Genomic DNA, 18029 nt, shown 5'->3' with positions numbered 1-18029 from the left:
TGCTGGAAGCGGCGGCCAGTACGTCCCTCAGCCCGCGCCACTTCCAGCAGCCCCCATTGGCCTGGAGCAGCGAACCGCGGCCAGTGGGAGCCGCGATCGGCCGGACCTGTGGACGTGGCAGGTAAACAAACCGGCCCGGCCCGCCAGGCGCTTTCCCTCCACAAGCGGTGTCCCAAGTTTGGGAAACACTGATCTATGAGAAGCCTTTTCCCATTCCAATTTCTTTAAACTCGATTTTAACTTTTACCAGAATGTTTTCCTTGTATGCTTCTGTTCCGATGTTCATAATCCATGCCTTAGCTTTGAGATCTTGCTCTCTATGAATGTAAAAGCAAAGTTGCATACAATCAGGCCATAAATTAGTGCTCTTTCTATTGACGTAGACATGTATAGGAAATTCATTCCTTTCAGTAGTAATAATCAGGCTTTGCTCTTCTCCAGCATCTTTCAACATGAAGTCTCCCCAGATGCTTTGCAAAAATTAATTATATCTTCCAACACCCCCAGCCAGAAAGGAAAATGAAGCAAAGAGAAGTCAGCGGTTTGACTTTCAGAGGTGCGAAGCGCCTGCCGCTCTGAAGATCAGCCCATAAGTACTCGTCCGAGGTCAGTGGCAGCTCAGTGGTTAGAACCCATGAGTCCTGACGCTTAGTCCTTTGCTCAATGATGAAGTGTTGAAAGTGAGCTAATGAAAAAGCTGCGGAGTTTAAAACAATGCTAAATGGATCTAACTAATGATCTGGCTCCTGGAGCCCTCTCACCAGCACATATTTTAGGATCCCAAATTGTTTTTTAGCTGATTGTTACCAGCACATTATTGTTTCCTATATTACTTTTTATCTCCCCCCCTCCACCCCCAGTCAGGAAATAAATGTGGGTCTAGTCGTGGCCCAATCAAGCCGTTGCAGTGCTCTGAAGGGCAGATGAACTGTGGTCTTCAATAATTAGGGTGACCAGACAGCAAATGCAAAAAATCGGGACAGGGTGTGGGGGGTAATAGGAGCCTATATAAGAAAAAGACCCAAAAATCGGGACTGTCCCTATAAAATCGGGACATCTGGTCACCCTATCAATAATGGGTTGATAAACTGTTCAGAGAAGCCCTGAAAATATGACACCACATTAAAACAAAGTGCCTCAGATATTCTTCTTCTGTCTTCATCAGATCTGTCCAGCTGAATCCCAGATAACTGGGTTGGACTGCAAAGGAATACAGCTTGCATTGTATCGACCTGCCAAATCCACTTTGGAGGGCCAGCCCTGGGAGTTTAAAATACAGGACCCTAATAATAGGAACCGTTAAATCCTACAGGAGAATCATTTCACACTAGCTTTTCGAGTCCCCATTGGAGGACAGAGCTCACTGTGGAAGGGGCTGTACAAACACATCACGAGAGCCACTCCCTGCTCCAAAGAAGTTACAGTCTTAAACAGATAAAAGAAGGGGTGGGAGAAAGGAAGGATTATTGTCCCCATATCAAGGAGGGAAACTGAGGCACAAAGCGATAAGTGACTTGCCCAAGGCCACACTTGGGGTTTGTGGTGGGGTCAGGAATTGAACCCTGAGCTTCTGAGTTCCACTGCAGTGCCATAAACTCACAAAATCCTTCCTCTCAGTGTTAGGCCCACTACAAACCTGACTTAGAGGTGCTGAAATGTCAGAATCCGCACTGATTGTAATGGGGATTTTGAGTGCTCAGCAGCTCTGAAAAACAGATATGCACATACCCAGCTTAGCTATAAATGATGGCTACAATCTTTGAATCAGCTTTGGAATCCTCAACCCTACAGAAAAGATACAGGTTTTAATTTGGCTGTTTGTTGCGATAGTGAGGAAATTTACATATGGATTTCATCTTGGATTCCAAAGCCTTTAATGTTTGAGGATGGTGCTTATACAGATTCATTTCTCTTGCGGATTGGTTAATTGCAGGCAGAAATGCATGCAGGTGGAAGGCATGTCTGCATACTCCGCTCTGCGTGCACAATTTCCAAGTTAGCAAATGAGTGCCCAAACCAGCAAATAATCTGCTCCAGCCATCTGAATAGTGCAGATTGCTCACAGGGATTCCTACAATCACTCGCGCTTAAGGTTTCTTGCAAGCCACCTCTGTCTGCGTGCAGATCATGGTCTGGCTTTGATTTGGGATTGTTGAGTTCTAAGGGGAGGCGGTGGATGGTTTTGTCCCCAAGGCAAAGGACCCTCCCCTGTAGCTGGAAGAGCTGTGGTGTATGTATGTATTTATTTATTTAATTTTGGTATTTGTTAGTTTTGTTTGTTTTTTGGTTAAAAAATAAGTCAAGGTGGGAGAGGGGAAATGAGTTTAAATTACAGGTGAAACAACAATCCTAAAACACAAGTTAGTTTGTGCAGGCCCACAAAATGGTTCAGGGAGTTATAAAATCAAATCAAATCCCCTGCGCCTTCCCTCCTCTCCCCCCAAGATTCCTCCCACCTTTTAAGCAACACAACGTAATAGGGCAAATGCAGGATTGGACTTGTCAGCCGGAAGAATCAACAGAAGGGAAAGAAGGAAACAATCTCCAATTCCGACATAGAGCTCTTCAGTAGCTCCCACAGCAAGTGGAATCGGGGATAGTGTAGACACAAGGAACAGATTTCTGCTTAAACGCTCTTTCTTTTATTAAAAGTTTTCCCCATGAGAAATTCCTATTCAAAAGCAACATGAAACCGCTTTTAATACACCAGATTGTCTGCTCACCCCAACCGCTTTTTGTAATGTCACACTTCAATTTGTCAAGAAATTGAATATTCTGTCAGATCTATCAGTTGTTTATGTGCAGCAAAACCCTCCAGAAAACAGTACAAGTTTTGTTTGGCCAATTATCTTGGCATGATCCTTTGAGGTACTGTTCCGCATCTGAACCTGGAAGAAGATTGGGCCTTCCACAATCTGATTTTGTATTTTTGGGGAAGAGGGTGGTGGTCTTGCTTTTAAGTTATCCTAGTCATTAAAAAAAGAGAGAGAGAGAGAGAAAATGTATCTCTTGAATTGTGCTCTTTTAAATTGATGCCTTTATTACTGGTTACCCCTTAAGATGTTGCCAAAGTTTCCTGTGAAGCTTGACTTTCATAATTTTATCTCCATGTAATGAGCAAAATAAAGCATTAACTGGAAAACATCTAGGAATCTCTCTCCAGTTATTATTCCTAGAGGCCGAATGCAATTAGTGTAATATAGGGCACTGAAATCATGGGAGAGAGACTGTGGCTTACTAGTAAGAACATGAGACCAGGCCTCTGTAAGAGCGATGTGGTTCTGCCCACTTTGTGACACACTTTGTGATCTTGGGTGAGTCATTTAGGCCTAAATTTTTGACAGCGTGCACTAATTTGGGGGAGGCTCTGTTTTTAAGGCCCCAAAGCACTAAGCACGCTCTTAAAGTTAAGCTTATAGCTGATGTTCCATCAGCTTCAATAGGACTTACGCATAACTTAATTGCTTTCCTGAATCGGGGTCTAACTAAATGCCCGACTCAAGACAGCCGAGGACCTGATTTGCGGAGGCCATGAGCAGGGCTGGCTTTAGGAAGTGCGGGGCCCAATTCAAATACCCAGCGATGGTCCAGGTCTTCGGTGGCACTTCGGCCGCCGAAATGCCGCCGAAGACCTGGAGTGAGTGAAGGACCCGCTGCCGAAGTGCCGCCGAAGACCCGGACCGCCGCCGAGTGAGTAAAAATTAAAAAGTCAGGCGCTCTTCTTTAGGGTGCGGGGCCCTCTTAGGCACGGGCGCGGGGCCCGATTCGGGGGAATCGGCGGAATCGGCCTAAAGCCGGCCCTGGCCATGAGCACCGACAGCACCCACTGACTTCAGTTGTGGTTATGTGTATGCATTGCTTCTTTGAAGCCATTGGGCGCTGCAGTTGGTCAGCACTTCAGTAATGTCTGCAGTCAAAAGCACTGTCAATGCTTTGTAAAGCGTTGGGTGGATTGGGTTAAACCTTGTCTAAACTGTTGTGACCTCCATCCCTCGTGTACACTAGCTGTGAGAGACAGCTAAACAGTCCCGCCTCAGACAAAGGGGTTCTGTGAACTGGCCCAGTAATTTGGACTTTGTGGGCAGGAAGCTCCACAGGGCATTGTTTTTATCTGTGTCTTTCTGTGTGTGGTGGGACGGAGGCAGCAGAAGCAGAGAGATACACAGGGACCAAAAGACATAGAAGCAGAGAGAGAAAAGCAAGCCAAGCAGCCACAGGGTGGAAGCACAACCTGGCCCTAAAATAAAGCTAAGAGAAAAGTCTATCTGGGTACAAAGCATCGGCTGGAAAGGCAGGCTTGGAACAGCGAACAAAGAAACCGTCTCCTGCGGTTTGATTCCTACTGTGTTCAGAGAAACAGGACTTTGTACATTTCTTGTAAATAAACAAGACTGCATCAAAAGACTCCATTATCCGTTTCTGTTCCCATCTGGAACCCCTGCAAGGCCCTGAACTTTGACGAGCCGCTTGGGTCCAAAGGAGCTAACGACAGAATATCCCAGCCACTCCCACAGAGGCAGCTATAAAGGCTGTTAGCCCCACTGATGTCAGTCAAGTGTGCAGTGGTGGATGGAAAGCATTAAATGCCCCTATAAAATTAGAAATTTATTTTCAAAGCCAAAGGACAGAAAAAGATTTTTTTGATCAATTGATCAATTCCCTGTGAACATATGACCGGCAAAAGATTCATTTTTATCTGTGTGCATTTCAGAGCTACCAAAAAAAAAAATCCTCAGCTGTCACTCACACAATAAGATGCGCTCTGAAGCCAGGCAGGGAGTAGAGTAGAATTTGGTTTTGTAAAGCTCCTTTCATATTTAAGGTGCCCCGAAGCATTTTACAAAGCAATGAGTTAGATCTCGTAAAGTCAGGAGCCGTTATGCATCCGGTAATAGCTCAAATGGCACTTTAGACATTTGAACTTGACTGTATTTTATTGACAGAGAGGGAATGTTGCCCAGGACTATGGGGTTGTCCCTTAGTTGCCTGGTAAGTGCCAGAGGGCCATTAACTTCTGCCTGCAGAGTCAGCTGGGGCAGGTAGAATGGGACCTCGATTTCAACATTTCGGCCAAATTGCAGCACTTCTAGCCATGCATCAGCCCTTCATTACTGCACTGCGGTGTCAGCATTCGAGCTGAGAGCTCCAGTTCTGTTGTGATGCTGCAGACTTGTGTAGGAATTTCTCCTGCAGTAGAGATGGGAAAGGACTCCGTTGTAATGTACATGAAAGAGATTCTTCATTGAGGCTGCAGGCTGCAGACAGAGCCTGCCTTTTTCTCCGGTTCTCTAGCTAAATACAGCACAGTGCCACCCCAAAGCGTTCCCCTAAATCCTGGCCTGGTTTAAAGCATTATGGAAAGGATTGCTGGCTAGTGTACAGTGTGCATCTATACAGAGGGCACAGGTAATCTTTGTAGCCCAATGTCATATATTATATAGAGGTATATTCCATCCATGAGATGATTTTCAAGATTGGATCTAAAGTACCAGTATTTGCATACTCCTTAGCCAGTCAAGGTTCTGACATGGAATTCAGTGTGGGGCAAAGGCCCATCACATGGGACACAAGAAAACAACTTGTTCAGGAATCTTGAGATGATACAGGATTAATTCCTTCAGTATAAGTAGCATCCGGTTAAATGGATCTGTATTTCTGTTGTGAATACTTTACGCTGGTAGGAATTGCCTCCAATTTTTGTGGAATGATGGTAAATCTGGATCTATAAAGAGGAACCTCATGAGTGGGTTACTGGCTACTGCAAGTAACAAATGCTTTCGAATTGCTAAGCTTGCTTGCTAGCCATTTGTGACGGTGCCCACTCGATGCTTTGCAGTCTTCACACATACTGTTTTCTCCAAGTATAGTTTCCAAAGAGATTCTTCCCTCCCTCACCATCATGGTCCTCTGAGACTAGCGATAGAACCCTTTTGACCTGCTTCTATATGAAAAGGTTTTATGGGAAAAACCCAGACCAAATGCAACAGGATTTCAATCATTTTCTTACATCAGAACTAAATTTGCCCTATGCCTTTAACAGTGTATCTGTATACCACTGCCCTCTAGTGCCTGGAATGTGTCAGATCGCCTCAGAACAACATTTGTATGTTCTCATTGCTAGCTGGACATTTTCATTTAGTTTCAGTTTTTGAAAACCACAACAATTCAAGGTTTCCAGTTTTCATTTTCCCCATTCTTTCCTTTTTGACACTGATTGCAATCAAACGAGGTTTTTTTGGGGGGGGATTCCTGTCACTTTTTTTTCCCTCTCCCACCATCTTTCTTCCCCTTTTTCTTCTGTTTCTTTCCCAAGTTGCTCCAATGTTGTAACATTTACAAAGTGGTCAAAGAACAAACGAAACATGAACTGTGACACTGTGATTTTTTCCAAAGTTGAGGCAATTTTGGAAAGTTACCGATTCGCTGAGCTAGAAATAGCTCCTTGGCTTCCCAAAACAGTCTGGGCTTTTGCAGCCAAAGTTAGCATTTCGGCGTGCAGCAGGTTTGCTGTTAACTAATGACTCAAGAGACACCGGATTGCCTATAGCCAGGGGTCATTATGGTATATGACCCTAGATGAGTATTGCCAGTTAAGGCATTCTGAGACAGGCATATTCCTTAGCATATCTGCAACTGATTTATGTTTAAACAAGACTTGTGTGTCTCAGATTTTCCTCTCCAATCAGCATACTAGTCATTATTTTGCCCTGCCCAAAAGATGAAATCCATTAATGCTTGTCGGAAAGACGAGTTGCCTAAGCCCACATACGTATATATTTATGACTATGGACCTGATCTCAGCTTGACATTTTGACTGCTTTATTTAAAGATAAGGGGGAAAAATCCCTCAAAATGCCATAGCCACATGATAAAGTGAAAAGGTGCCAACAAACATGTAGAGCAGAGAATGTGTTACTTGGGGTAAGCTTCAAGAAAAGGTATTTGACATCTCCCTGCCTGAAGTTCTTGCACACAGATGCTATTAACAGATTTTGTTTTAACACACACGCACGCAAAAGTTGATTAAAATCCCCGCTAGTTTTAGTGGTAATTTTTCTTGACAACGTTGTCTTAGAAATGTGCTAATGTAGAGATGAAACAATAAAGTACACAGAGGGAACTACTTGAAATGAAATATAAACTGGCTGAACAGATGAAAATAAAACTACAATGGAAAGAATCATGTAAAATGACTATGGGCACTTTGCTTTCAGAGGCAAGATTACTCTTTTCTCATATTAAAACCAAACCCCACTAAAGTCTGCTCTCCTAGCCCCCAAACATGGCACTGCTGCTAGTGAAAAAGCCACCCCGCTGAGCGACAACACCGACCTAAGCACCGGTGGAGACAGTGCTATTTCCTCAGGAGAAGTTCTCACATCGACATAGTTGGGGGTGGATTAATTAAGTTGACAGGAGACTTCTCTCCTTTCGATTTAGAGCAGCTCTACCAGAGAGCTTACAATGGTGCAGCTTCGTTCCTTTGGATCCCCCCGCACCCATTTACTGGCACATGGAATATTCACTGTTGGTTGTTCATACTGTGTCTGTTGGTCATCTAAGTCACAAGTTATTGATTTTGCTTCCAGATTGGCCAACCAAACAGGCGAATAATAAATAGGCCACATAAAACTTTTTGCTATGGAAGTTGATATAAATAATCATGCTAAGGTTATTGTGAATTCTGGGACCTGGGGACATTTTATTATTTTGTTTGGTTTTACTCAGGATCAGGGCCTCGTTGTGCAAGGTGCTGTACAAACACTGCGTTAGCAGGGGCTGCCCAAAAGAATTGGTGCTTCGAAGTCTCTGAATCAAATCAATAATCCTTAAAATCTAGCTAAACCTCTCTCTCTCTCTCTCTCTCTTTTTTGGTTAAAATCTCTTTCCAGTCAAGAAGCAAATTGAACTGAAATCCAGAGGAGTGAAGCTGATGCCCAGCAAGGACAATAATCAGAAGACATCAGTGTGTAAGTTTCGCTGCTCCTAGCTATGCACTCTTTGCAAGATGATCTCCCTGAACATTTCATATGACAATAATCTCTAAAATGTTGTCACTCTTAAAAGGTTTAATGTGTATCCCTCCTCCTTCCCCCTGGCATTACCACATCACCTCCTTCCAGTGCTCTATTCACAAACATGTACTAACTCCTTAAACTGGGACTGCAGGGGAGCTGGTGCATGTGTGTATGTGTATATATACTGTATACATATATCTGTTGTTAAACACCGGGTAGGGGGTCATTACTTTTGTGTTTTCTTTTAGTCTTAAGAGTATCCAAATGCAAATGAATTTGAAAACAAACGCATTTATCTAGTGTAAAAGTAAGAGGAGTCAGAGCTGCAATGAGGAAACTATAGACAGAAAGTTTAGTGAAGAAGGAACAATAACGGTGGCAGTAATAGCATCTTTGCTCTCTTTGCAAGTTATTTGACTTAATTATACCTCCCTGCAGAAAAATCATACCACTTTGCTATGAAAGGACTAGTCACTGAAATGCAAACTTCAGCTGCATCCCACATCTCTGTCAGTTTCTTATGTAAAATGCGTATAGCGGATGAAATCTATTAGAGAGGTGCCTAGGAGGTCATTTTGTCCCCGGTATGTTTTCCTGCTCCAGTAAGTGAACCCATTTGGACCTTCCAACTTTGTAAATCAGAAGTGACATTCAGAACTTCTTTAGGCTTATGTTTTTAGACAGATGACTGTGTTCTTAAAGGGCCTCCCTCTCTACCTTTTGTGAGATTAAGTAGGAAAGGTTTGAGTCAGAGTTGAGCTGAATTTTGGATAAATTTGGCTCTTGACAAAGTTTAGCCCTTTTGGACTGAAATAATCATGTGTGAGAAAAAATAGTTGCTCATCCATTGCGTAATACATGATGCCCATCCAAGATGTACCATTTTGATACATTGTATCTCTAATTCCAGCAGGGAAAATTCAGTTAAGAGAGAAATGGACACAATGAAAAAAATATAAAATGTCACTGAGCATCTGTCTGAAATGAAGTTCTACTCCTTGGCTCAGTTCTAGCTTTAACACCGGTGTGTTGATGCCCTCTGGTTACTCTGGAAGGATGAGAAATCGGCTAGTTAGGCATGGTTGGAGAAAACACGTGGGATTTTATTGGGATGGAAAATCCACATGCCCAAGTTACTTCTGGCCCTATGAAAGAGTCTAGCCAAGAGGAGTTTGCCTGATCCAAGAAGCTACCATCAACATTCCAGTCTATGCATTGATGGTTAATGTACGTTGGAAGGTACCATTCACTTTAGTGTTGGTTTGGACACTGGAACTCTTAGAGAGGTGGGCATTGGGGGGGGGATGGGGATACATTTTGTTTTGGACACCTCGAAGGTGGTGGGGGTCCTTATCTAAAGAAAAGCCTTGGCCTGGATTGGAATCATAATTTTGCTCACACAGAGGTGTTCCAGACAAAGAATTTGTTTTCTTAATGGAAGGGTGCAGGGCTTCCCCCATTTAACATGGTCAGGAGCGTCGGGTTTCTTCCACTCCCTAACTCCACCAGTTGTCATTGATCATTACGGTGATTCAAAAAACCTAGAGTAGCAAAATAACGATGCATCCAGGCACGGGCTAAGAATTGAATGTTGTGGTTGGCTGCGCAGCGATCCGGTGACGGTTGGTTCTGATTCTGGTTTCCATAATACAAGGCCACCCCCGTCATTGGCCCTCGAGGTGGCCATCTCAGCAGAAGCGCTGAGAAATAAGTGGGAAATAGAGAGTTATGCAGGCTCGGCTCAGACTGTCCCCATCCGGTGGATACGTGACTCGTCACCAGGACTGTCAGTCCAGCACCCTACATAATGCCAATTTTGCACAGGGCACAGCTGCCCCCTGAAGCCGTGGGAGGCAGATGAGCTTGCAAGCAGTTGATCTAAAAATACATGTGTGAGAAACTATGACCCAAATTCCTTTCTGTTACCAGCTTGGAGCCTGCCACGGGCGTTGGGTATTCAGCCCATTCAGGGTAAATCGCTCTCAACTGTGCCTTGTTCATAGCCTCAGATTTACTTGGTCTGCTGTTACCACGCATTCGGTTTTAGCAAATTCTCAACTTCTGAAATGCTGACTCAAGAGGCTGTGGCACCAGGACATGTTATTTACCTTCAGGAAATGGATTCCAAACCGTTACAATCTCCTTACCTGGCAGTTTTCCTTGCGTACCTAACCATGTCTCTCCCACCTTCCCCTCATATATATAATTAACTTATTAAGGACAGTGGTACAGTTGAGAGGGATGATTAAAGAACCACAGAGCTTATTTCTGGTGCCACTATCATTTCTCGTGGCTTGCTTCTCAGATGTTGCTAATAACATGTCTGTATAAAGGCTAGTGCTAAACTCTTTCCTACAGGTAAAATTTTCTGCTGTACATTGCACCTCTCCAAAAATTCCACCCTACTGAAGCCCCTACCAAGGAATAAGGCAGACTGCAGCTATGTTCTTAATATCCTGCAGGTCTTTCAAAGAAATTGTTGCTTTGCTGAACCGTAGCCATGGATGGCTGCCAGTTTCCAACTGGCTAGTTAAAGCCTGCAAGTTTCACATGACCCATTGGCGGCAAAATGTATTTCACATCTTTAAACATGTCTCTTGTGTGCCTAGAAATAAAAATGGGAAATAATTTTATCTATAAGTCCTGGTGCAAATTGTATTGCATTGAATGATGATGGAACATTTTAATGTGAAATTTTACATCTGCTGCATATTGCCCACTTCCACTAAAATTAATTGGACATCTTTCTTTTAAACATGCTTTTTTTAAATTGCTTTGGAGAATAAGCAGAAGAAATGTAGCTTAAAGCTGAGCCTTCACTTAGGGGATTATGTTTTAGGAGTCGCTTTTCTGTCACCGATACTAATTGAGAGAGAAACTTTTTTCAACATCGGCAGCATTCCTGAAGCTGTGGAGTAGCGTAGATATTGTGTACAATATGAGTATTTTGTCCTTATGTAACTAGCATGGGAAAGCCTCTTTTCTAGAGCATCTTTCTTTCCTCTGCTGCCTAAATATAAAAATAACAGAAGTAAGTTTCTCTGATCTTTCAACAGGATATTCCTAAACTTTTGCTGCTGAATCTTGTTGGAAAGAATTGTGTGCAGTAAGGGCATTTTCCAACTTGCTTAGATGAGAATTAAAAGAATTTCAGAGGCGCTGAGTAGAACCTAGATTCCAGCCAAGTCACTGGGAGCTGCAGGGTGTTCATCACTTGTGAAAAACAGCTCACTTAATTAAGTGCTTAACTATCAATTTTAGGGTCTGGTTCTCCATTACCCTGTACCTTGTGCAGTCATTTACACCAATACAAAGTGAGTGCCATACAAACGTGCATCATCGCCGTTCTGATTTGGGAGCATTCTACAGACGCATTGCACTGGGGTAAGTGACTGCAGAAGCAACAGAGCATCAGGCTCTGGATTTCTAGCAGTAGGCATCCAATTTTGAAAATATAGGTTGAAGGGAGGAATACTATAAATGTGTCTCTTGTAAATTGCGAGTAAATTCAGTTTCTCATAAAGTCTGAGATGGTTAGAAGCTGGAAACATGTGTGACGCTGGATTTCTGGTTTCCTGGTGTTCAGAAGAGGTTTCTGGATCCGTTCATTTACTTTGATCTATTCTAGAGAGAGAGAGCAGATAGCAGTGCCATGTGGGTTTGGAAGACCCTTGTGTTCTGGGGTAACCAGATATGGCGTGTAGCACACGGACACCTTTTCGCGTAAACACAGACTAAAATTGCAAGCTCCGTTTGGAGATGAGCAACAAAACAGACACGGTTTGAAACCATCCAGACAGTGGTGTCTCCATTCCACGGGTCCCAGGAAAGACATGATGCTGAAAGTTTCCAGAACCTTGGTGGAAGTGGCCAGCACCTCACAATATCAAACCCTTGTGTCCTAGATCCTTCAAACCTGCTAGCACCTGCATAGCTTGAAGCATGTGAATAGTTCCATGCCTGATCCTGAACCACGGATGTCAGTGGGAGCCACTCACATGCTTAAAGATACCTAGGTGCCCAAGTGCTTTCTTGGATCGGGACCACAGTAAGCATTTGCTGTGTTGCTATCAGGGGATCATCTCTTTATATTTGAGAAGTAAATTCTTCTCCCTGTTACCGGACAGAGGTTTGCATGGGAGTAACTGGAAGCGGAGTTTGCCTCTTAGGGTATTTCTGGGCTGGGAAAAAAACGTATTCTTAACGTGGGTTAGTTAGCTTGGGTTAAAATAGCAGGGAAGCCACTGCAGCGTGGCTTTTAACGCAGGCTAGCAGCTCAAATCAGAGCCTGTAGATGTGTGTCTACACAGCAGCTGGGAGACAAACTCGTGTTGGCGGGCTCATGCTTGTGCCCTAAAAATAGCTGGGGCTGGAACTCGGGCTCTCAAGCCTAACTCCAGCCTGAATGGCAGCATCTACACCGCTATTTACAGCACGCTAGCGTGAGCCCTGCTGACACAAGTCTGTCTGCCTAGGCTTGGATTCTCACTCCCAGCTCCAGTGTGGACATAGTCTAGAAGAGCCTGGGTGTGAACTCAGGCCATCCCAAGTTAAAAGTGGAGCTGCTTTGTCTTCACTGCTATTTTAACCCAAGTTAATTAACCCCAAGTTAAGAATAGCCCCTTTTTTCAGTGTAGTCCTACCTTAGAAATCATCCAGCTTAATTTGTACCTCTTCAGAACACATGATGGCTACTGAAATCCTATTTTAAAATAGAAGAGCTTGCTTGCATCTCTTCTCTGCTTTCCTTGCACTGAGAAACTTTCGGGGGGGAGAGGGGAGTTATACCTCTCTATTAAATACTTCTCTTTTATCTTGTAGCTCATATTAAACAATCCTAAATTCAATAGAAAGCTGCCCCCAGGAGAGGCATCAATGGAATTCCTTTATTAACGTGAGGGGGAAAATTGAGGATCATCCTCTTTAGCTCTTCTTTCAGTAGAAGGAGTAAATTACTTTGGCAAACAATGCAATCACAATTGGCTGCTTCTGAATAGGGGATGGAAAGAAATTAGAGTTGGCAAAAGGAGAAGAAGAGGGAAGGAGGGGGAGAAGAAAACCCCCACAACCCTTTGGGGAAGAAAACTCTCGAATCTGTAATTTATAAAGTCAACAGTTCATTAAGAGTGAGGCTTATCGTTTCCCCCGTAACCTTGAAGAATTCATTGACAACGCCAGAGCCCGGAGCTCAGCTCAGTCAAACCTCTTGTAAAATGAAAGCAGACCTGCCAACAAATTGTCAGCATGGCAAATATGGTTTATAGCCTCGCGCAGGGTTAAATCAAGGCATTTCTCTCTATTTAAAAATAAATAAAAAACAGAAGAGGGAAGGTTTGTGCATTATAGTCAGAAGCAAGAGTTGTGGGTGAGCCATCCAGTGCATCCTCTCCCCTCCTCCTCTCTCACTCCCACGTTTACATTTATAATATCCCAACTACCAGGACATCCGGGTGACTTTTCTCTCTCCCCCTGCTCCCTATTTTATCACCCGACTTGCTGGCTTATCTGTCCTTTACTAAGTGGATATTAATAACATGCTAGCATAGAGGGAAATAACCATTTCCAGGAGTCACCGATGTGATGGATAGTTGACTCTTGCTCCTCTGGTGCCTTTGGGTTATACGTGACTCAATTTGGTGCCCCACTTCCTCGGGTCAATTCCGATGGGCCACTGGGCTCCAGTTGCATCGCCATCTCGTATGGGGCTTAGTACGTTCAATAGAATGGATTTGAAATAAGTAACTTTGGAGGATACGTGGATAATGTTGTTGTCTTTTTAGAGAGCTGCAAGGAAGACGATGGGGTAGGGCGGTACGTGCTGGCTGTGTTGTTGGAATCTGCTCTGCAAGATGCTTCGAGAACTCGAGTGCTTAAATGTTGACCCATCCCTAGTAAAAGTATTGGAAACCATGTGACATATACACTGTGTGCATATCTGCACAACAATGCATTTTTGGTCTGGGAAAAGGCGTAGGAAGGAAAAAAGAAATCGTAGCATTTATCACCTTGAACACTTGTGATTTGTACACTGCAAATATGGTCAACATCCACTCTCCCCCCGGGCCTTAGACCATTTCTTTTTCATTCTGTCGCGACATGAAAGTTAGGCCCAGCAGATTTGCCTTGAGGTGGGTAATTCATATCACGTGTGTGCAGGGAGGCGGAATAGAATTAAGAAAAATCAAGTGACTTGATTGACCCACGCTACAGACCTCTCCTTTCCCAGAAGTGATTCGTTATTTCCAACACTTCCATCACCCCACTGGGTAACACTGATGGAGGATGTCATTCCCACAAGTACCTCGTCCATCTTTAAAGAGCTGATGTCCTGTTCAAGAGTCCCTCTGGGAGGCAGATATTTGTTGCTGGTTTTGTGGTTTGTGAAATGTTTCCAGTGAAAATAACTCCTTTCCTAAAACATGCTCCCTTGTTCCTGGATTCTGGAGGACATTTTACCCTGACCTTTCTGTTTGTTTGCTTTGGCAAAGGCCATCCAACCCCTTCATTGCTGGAGCCCCATATCCACCTTTCCTTGCTGCTGATTCCAGTTGATTTTCCAAGGACACACAAAGCACTTCCAAGGTGCGCTGCATCGTAGCAGATCAGCAGCCCAGGAATGCATCTCATTTAGCAGCACATGGTACATTTAGCAGCCTGATTTTCAATATAACATAAGTATCACTTGCATGGTATTAAGACAGAAAGAGCACATGTCTGGCTGGATTGCCTCTGTCTGAGCCACTGTGCTGGGTTGCATTTCAGTGCATCCCTCAGTTGGCTTCAGGTCTCAAGGAAATTACCCTTTGTCATTCAGCTGGTTTTCCAGGTTGCGTACGTGTTCTATTCTAAAGCTTCTGCTCCCTGTTTCAGACTGTCAGAGCTTTGCAAAATGTTTGCACCAAAATGCAAAGTGCTTTCCTAGTTCGGGGTTTGCTTAAGACTGCGAAATTCAGGCCAGTTGCCTTGATATCTTTCTTGAAACTGGCAGACCCCTCCAGCAACTCTGGGCCCTCTTTATGATTTCAAATCCAAGTTACACCACATTCGTTTCCATTGAAATCCAGGTAAAACATGGAGCTTTCATCTGTGTTTTGCTTTGAGGATCTGTGTGTGTTTGAGTATGATGTTCAGAGGGGGAGTGGAAGATTGGTGGTACAAATTCTCACATCTCATAACCAAAGGAAAAATTTTCACAAATCTCTGTGAAGGAAAAACCACTGGGTATCTGGCAGCTCTGTTAACTAATGGAGGTGCCCATTCAGGAAACAGGGTTTTTTTTAATGGCTGCCTACATTATCAGATGATTCCTGTCTAATCTGCCACTGTATTGCAAATATATATGGCATGATCTTCTTCTCTAAGGAGGAGTTCCCTCCCAACTTCTCCACACATTCAGAGTCCCCCGGATATATAAAAGGTGGCAGCAAATTTTGTTGTTATAAAACATAGCGAACAGGAAATAAAGTGTGGACCACTGTATTGCTGCTATTTCTTTTGCTTGTTTCCCTGGCTGCTCTGGCATCCCTGAGCCTGTGAGTACGAATTAATCAGAGAGTTCTGAGGATGCCCTGGTACCCACAAGGTTGGAAAGACGCTTCTAAGAGAGATTGCTCCTAAAGCCTGTGAAACATGGCACTTGGAGACAGCAGGACACCACATCTCCCCTTGTGGTTGCGTAGCTCCTGCAGTGTGTCAAAGGAGTTGGGTGGTGCAGCCTGTACTAAGATCCTAGCAAGCATCTGGGTCCTGAAGATAGGCAGGCAGATGCCGTGTTGGGGTGAAGGGGGCAGTTTAGTGAAAGGATTGTGGCTGAGGCAGAAGGTGAAGAATCTATTTTATACATATTTTAAATCCTTGTAGAGCAGCAGTGGCGAAGAGTGTAAGATGTCAGGATTAAGGAGAGGGAAGAGAAGGGCCTTGTTCTTCATGCCTCTCAATGAAGGCATGGCATTCAGATACTACGGGGATGAGCTGTGTAGAAAATCCTTTAGAAAGAGAGATGTTGTGTCTACCTTGGCATGCAGCTGAGGACCTCCACCCCGCAAAGTCATGCTCCTGTAGCACTGGAACCAAAGGGGAACCTGTATTTGCTCTAACAATATTAAGGCTTCCAGCATGTGTCAGCCGCAGCTCCTTGTAAGGCATTGGGATTGAAGCTTTGAACCCCTGGGAGCAGATGGCTCCTTCCATCCGTCTGAGAGCAGTGGTGTCTCACGCACTTGGCAAGCGCAGTACCTAATGACAAAGTGGGGTTTAACTGTATAGTGAAAAATTGCTAAATGGAGCTTTCTTGCCTTTAGCGTACTCAGTGGTCCGTGGGGCCATGTCTCCACAGACAGTGCATGTGCATCTACTGTTCCATAGAAATGTTCCCACACCTTTTCCAGCGTGCACGGTGTCCCGTGGCACTAACGCTGCGGGTACACTCATGCCATGTGAAAGGCGTGCTTTCCATCGGATTGCCATCCAATCTCGAGTGCTCTGAAGGTGTGTAACCGAGGAGATGGTTTGGCTTCCTTTCATTTAGTGAGCTAGGCCGAGGCAGGATGGAAGCATGCTCATTTATGTTTCATGCTTCATCGCTTCAGCATCATTGCCAAGAAATGCCACATTCTTTCCCTGCGTCTTTTCCTCTGCGACGTGAGAAAATTGAATCATATAGACTTCAGCCACTCCATGACAAAACTGTCCCTTTTCTGATATTCGTGTGCATGAAAAAAAAATGTGTTGGTGGTTTTCAAAATGTAAAATTGAAATCAACATATTGCCAGAGCTCATTTGATCCTCGTTGGGAACCATCCATGTTTCATCCATTCTCTGAGTCTATGCTTGTTTGCGCCATTTGACAGATTTGCGGGAGGAAATGGGAAAGGGGTCAAACCTACAGATGTGTTTATTCAGTGCTGATACCTCTTGTTCCTAAGCAGCTATATCAGGTTGTTCCATAAAAGTTTTCATATTCAAACGTAATGACTGACTTTAAAACTTTAGACTGGCTTTTATTTTGGGCGGTTTGTATCACACATCCACCTTTTATTGAGTTGTTTTCTTTCACCGGCACCCGTCAGGTGAGAGTTTGATGGGCACTAGGGACACACCTTGTCATGCTGCAGGTGGCCTTTTTAACAGCGGTCTTTGGAAACGTTCTCTTTAATTGGTATAATTTTGCAAAACGCAAGACTTCTTTCACAATGGTGCGTCTGTAGTGTAACGAAGAGAAAGCCATGTTGCTCACTGGCATTGAGCAGAAAAACATGGTGCATAAATTGAGCTGAAATGACTTCAGTTACGCTTGTTTCCAAATTAAAACAAAACAAAAAGCTAATGCATTCCAACTAGCAATTACCCATTTTCTCTTCACATCCACCTACCCCAATACAGTCGATATAAGATGATGTTTTCCTGTGCTATTCTATCTCTGTATGTGCTGTTTTTGCTTTGTAGTAACTCAGGTTGGTGTGTCCCAGGGACATAATATGTGTCCAGACCCTGGGATTCCAGAGAGAGGGAAAAGAATAGGCAACGATTTTAGGTAAGAACCTTGTATGTGTTTCTTCTGCATGCAACGAAGCTACTGTTCATAACCACCCTATGGGCTTTGTGTGTTGTATACTCTTTCTTTAGCGACCCACTGTACACCCATAAATGGTTTATGTCTGAAAATCTTGCAGTGATAAGTGACATAGAAAAATTGTGTGTGTGTGTGTGTGTGTGAGAGAGAGAGAGAGAGAGAGAGAGAGAGAGAGTGTATAATCAGCCTTGTAACCAAGCTTTTGCAATCAGGATTCTTTGTCATTCATTTTTTCCTGTTGGTTAAGTGCAGCAAGAAATGTTTTAAACAAACAAACAAAAGGCCCTGTTTTACATTCGCATGAGTCACCACAGGGCTCTGTCCATAGAGGCTTCTGAGACGGCTTCCCAGAACACTATGTCGACCCTTTGTCAATAAGCATACGTACTGTTGGATAATTGTTCTCGTCTAACGGTTAAAACAATGCCTTTGTCCTACTT

The 18029-nt window shown here is 43.8% G+C and overlaps 1 protein-coding gene across 3 annotated transcripts in view; it reads left to right on the top strand.

Annotated features, from left to right (window-relative positions):
- CSMD2 (CUB and Sushi multiple domains 2) overlaps positions 1–18029 on the top strand; it is a 376903-nt gene that overhangs the window by 98451 nt on the left and 260423 nt on the right. For all 3 annotated transcript variants that reach the window (XM_026657125.1, XM_026657127.1, XM_026657126.1), the window contains exons 3-4: positions 7893–7970; positions 17463–17550. In XM_026657125.1, coding sequence (XP_026512910.1) covers positions 7893–7970; positions 17463–17550 — 166 coding nt within the window. The remainder of the gene's footprint in view (positions 1–7892; positions 7971–17462; positions 17551–18029) is intronic.

The sequence above is a fragment of the Terrapene carolina genome, unplaced genomic scaffold (genome assembly GCF_002925995.2).
Source record: "Terrapene carolina triunguis isolate 2854851 unplaced genomic scaffold, T_m_triunguis-2.0 Scaffold236, whole genome shotgun sequence".
Taxonomy (NCBI): domain Eukaryota; kingdom Metazoa; phylum Chordata; order Testudines; family Emydidae; genus Terrapene; species Terrapene triunguis.
Note: the sequence above shows the minus strand (reverse complement) of the source record. Positions and strands in the feature narration are given on the sequence as shown.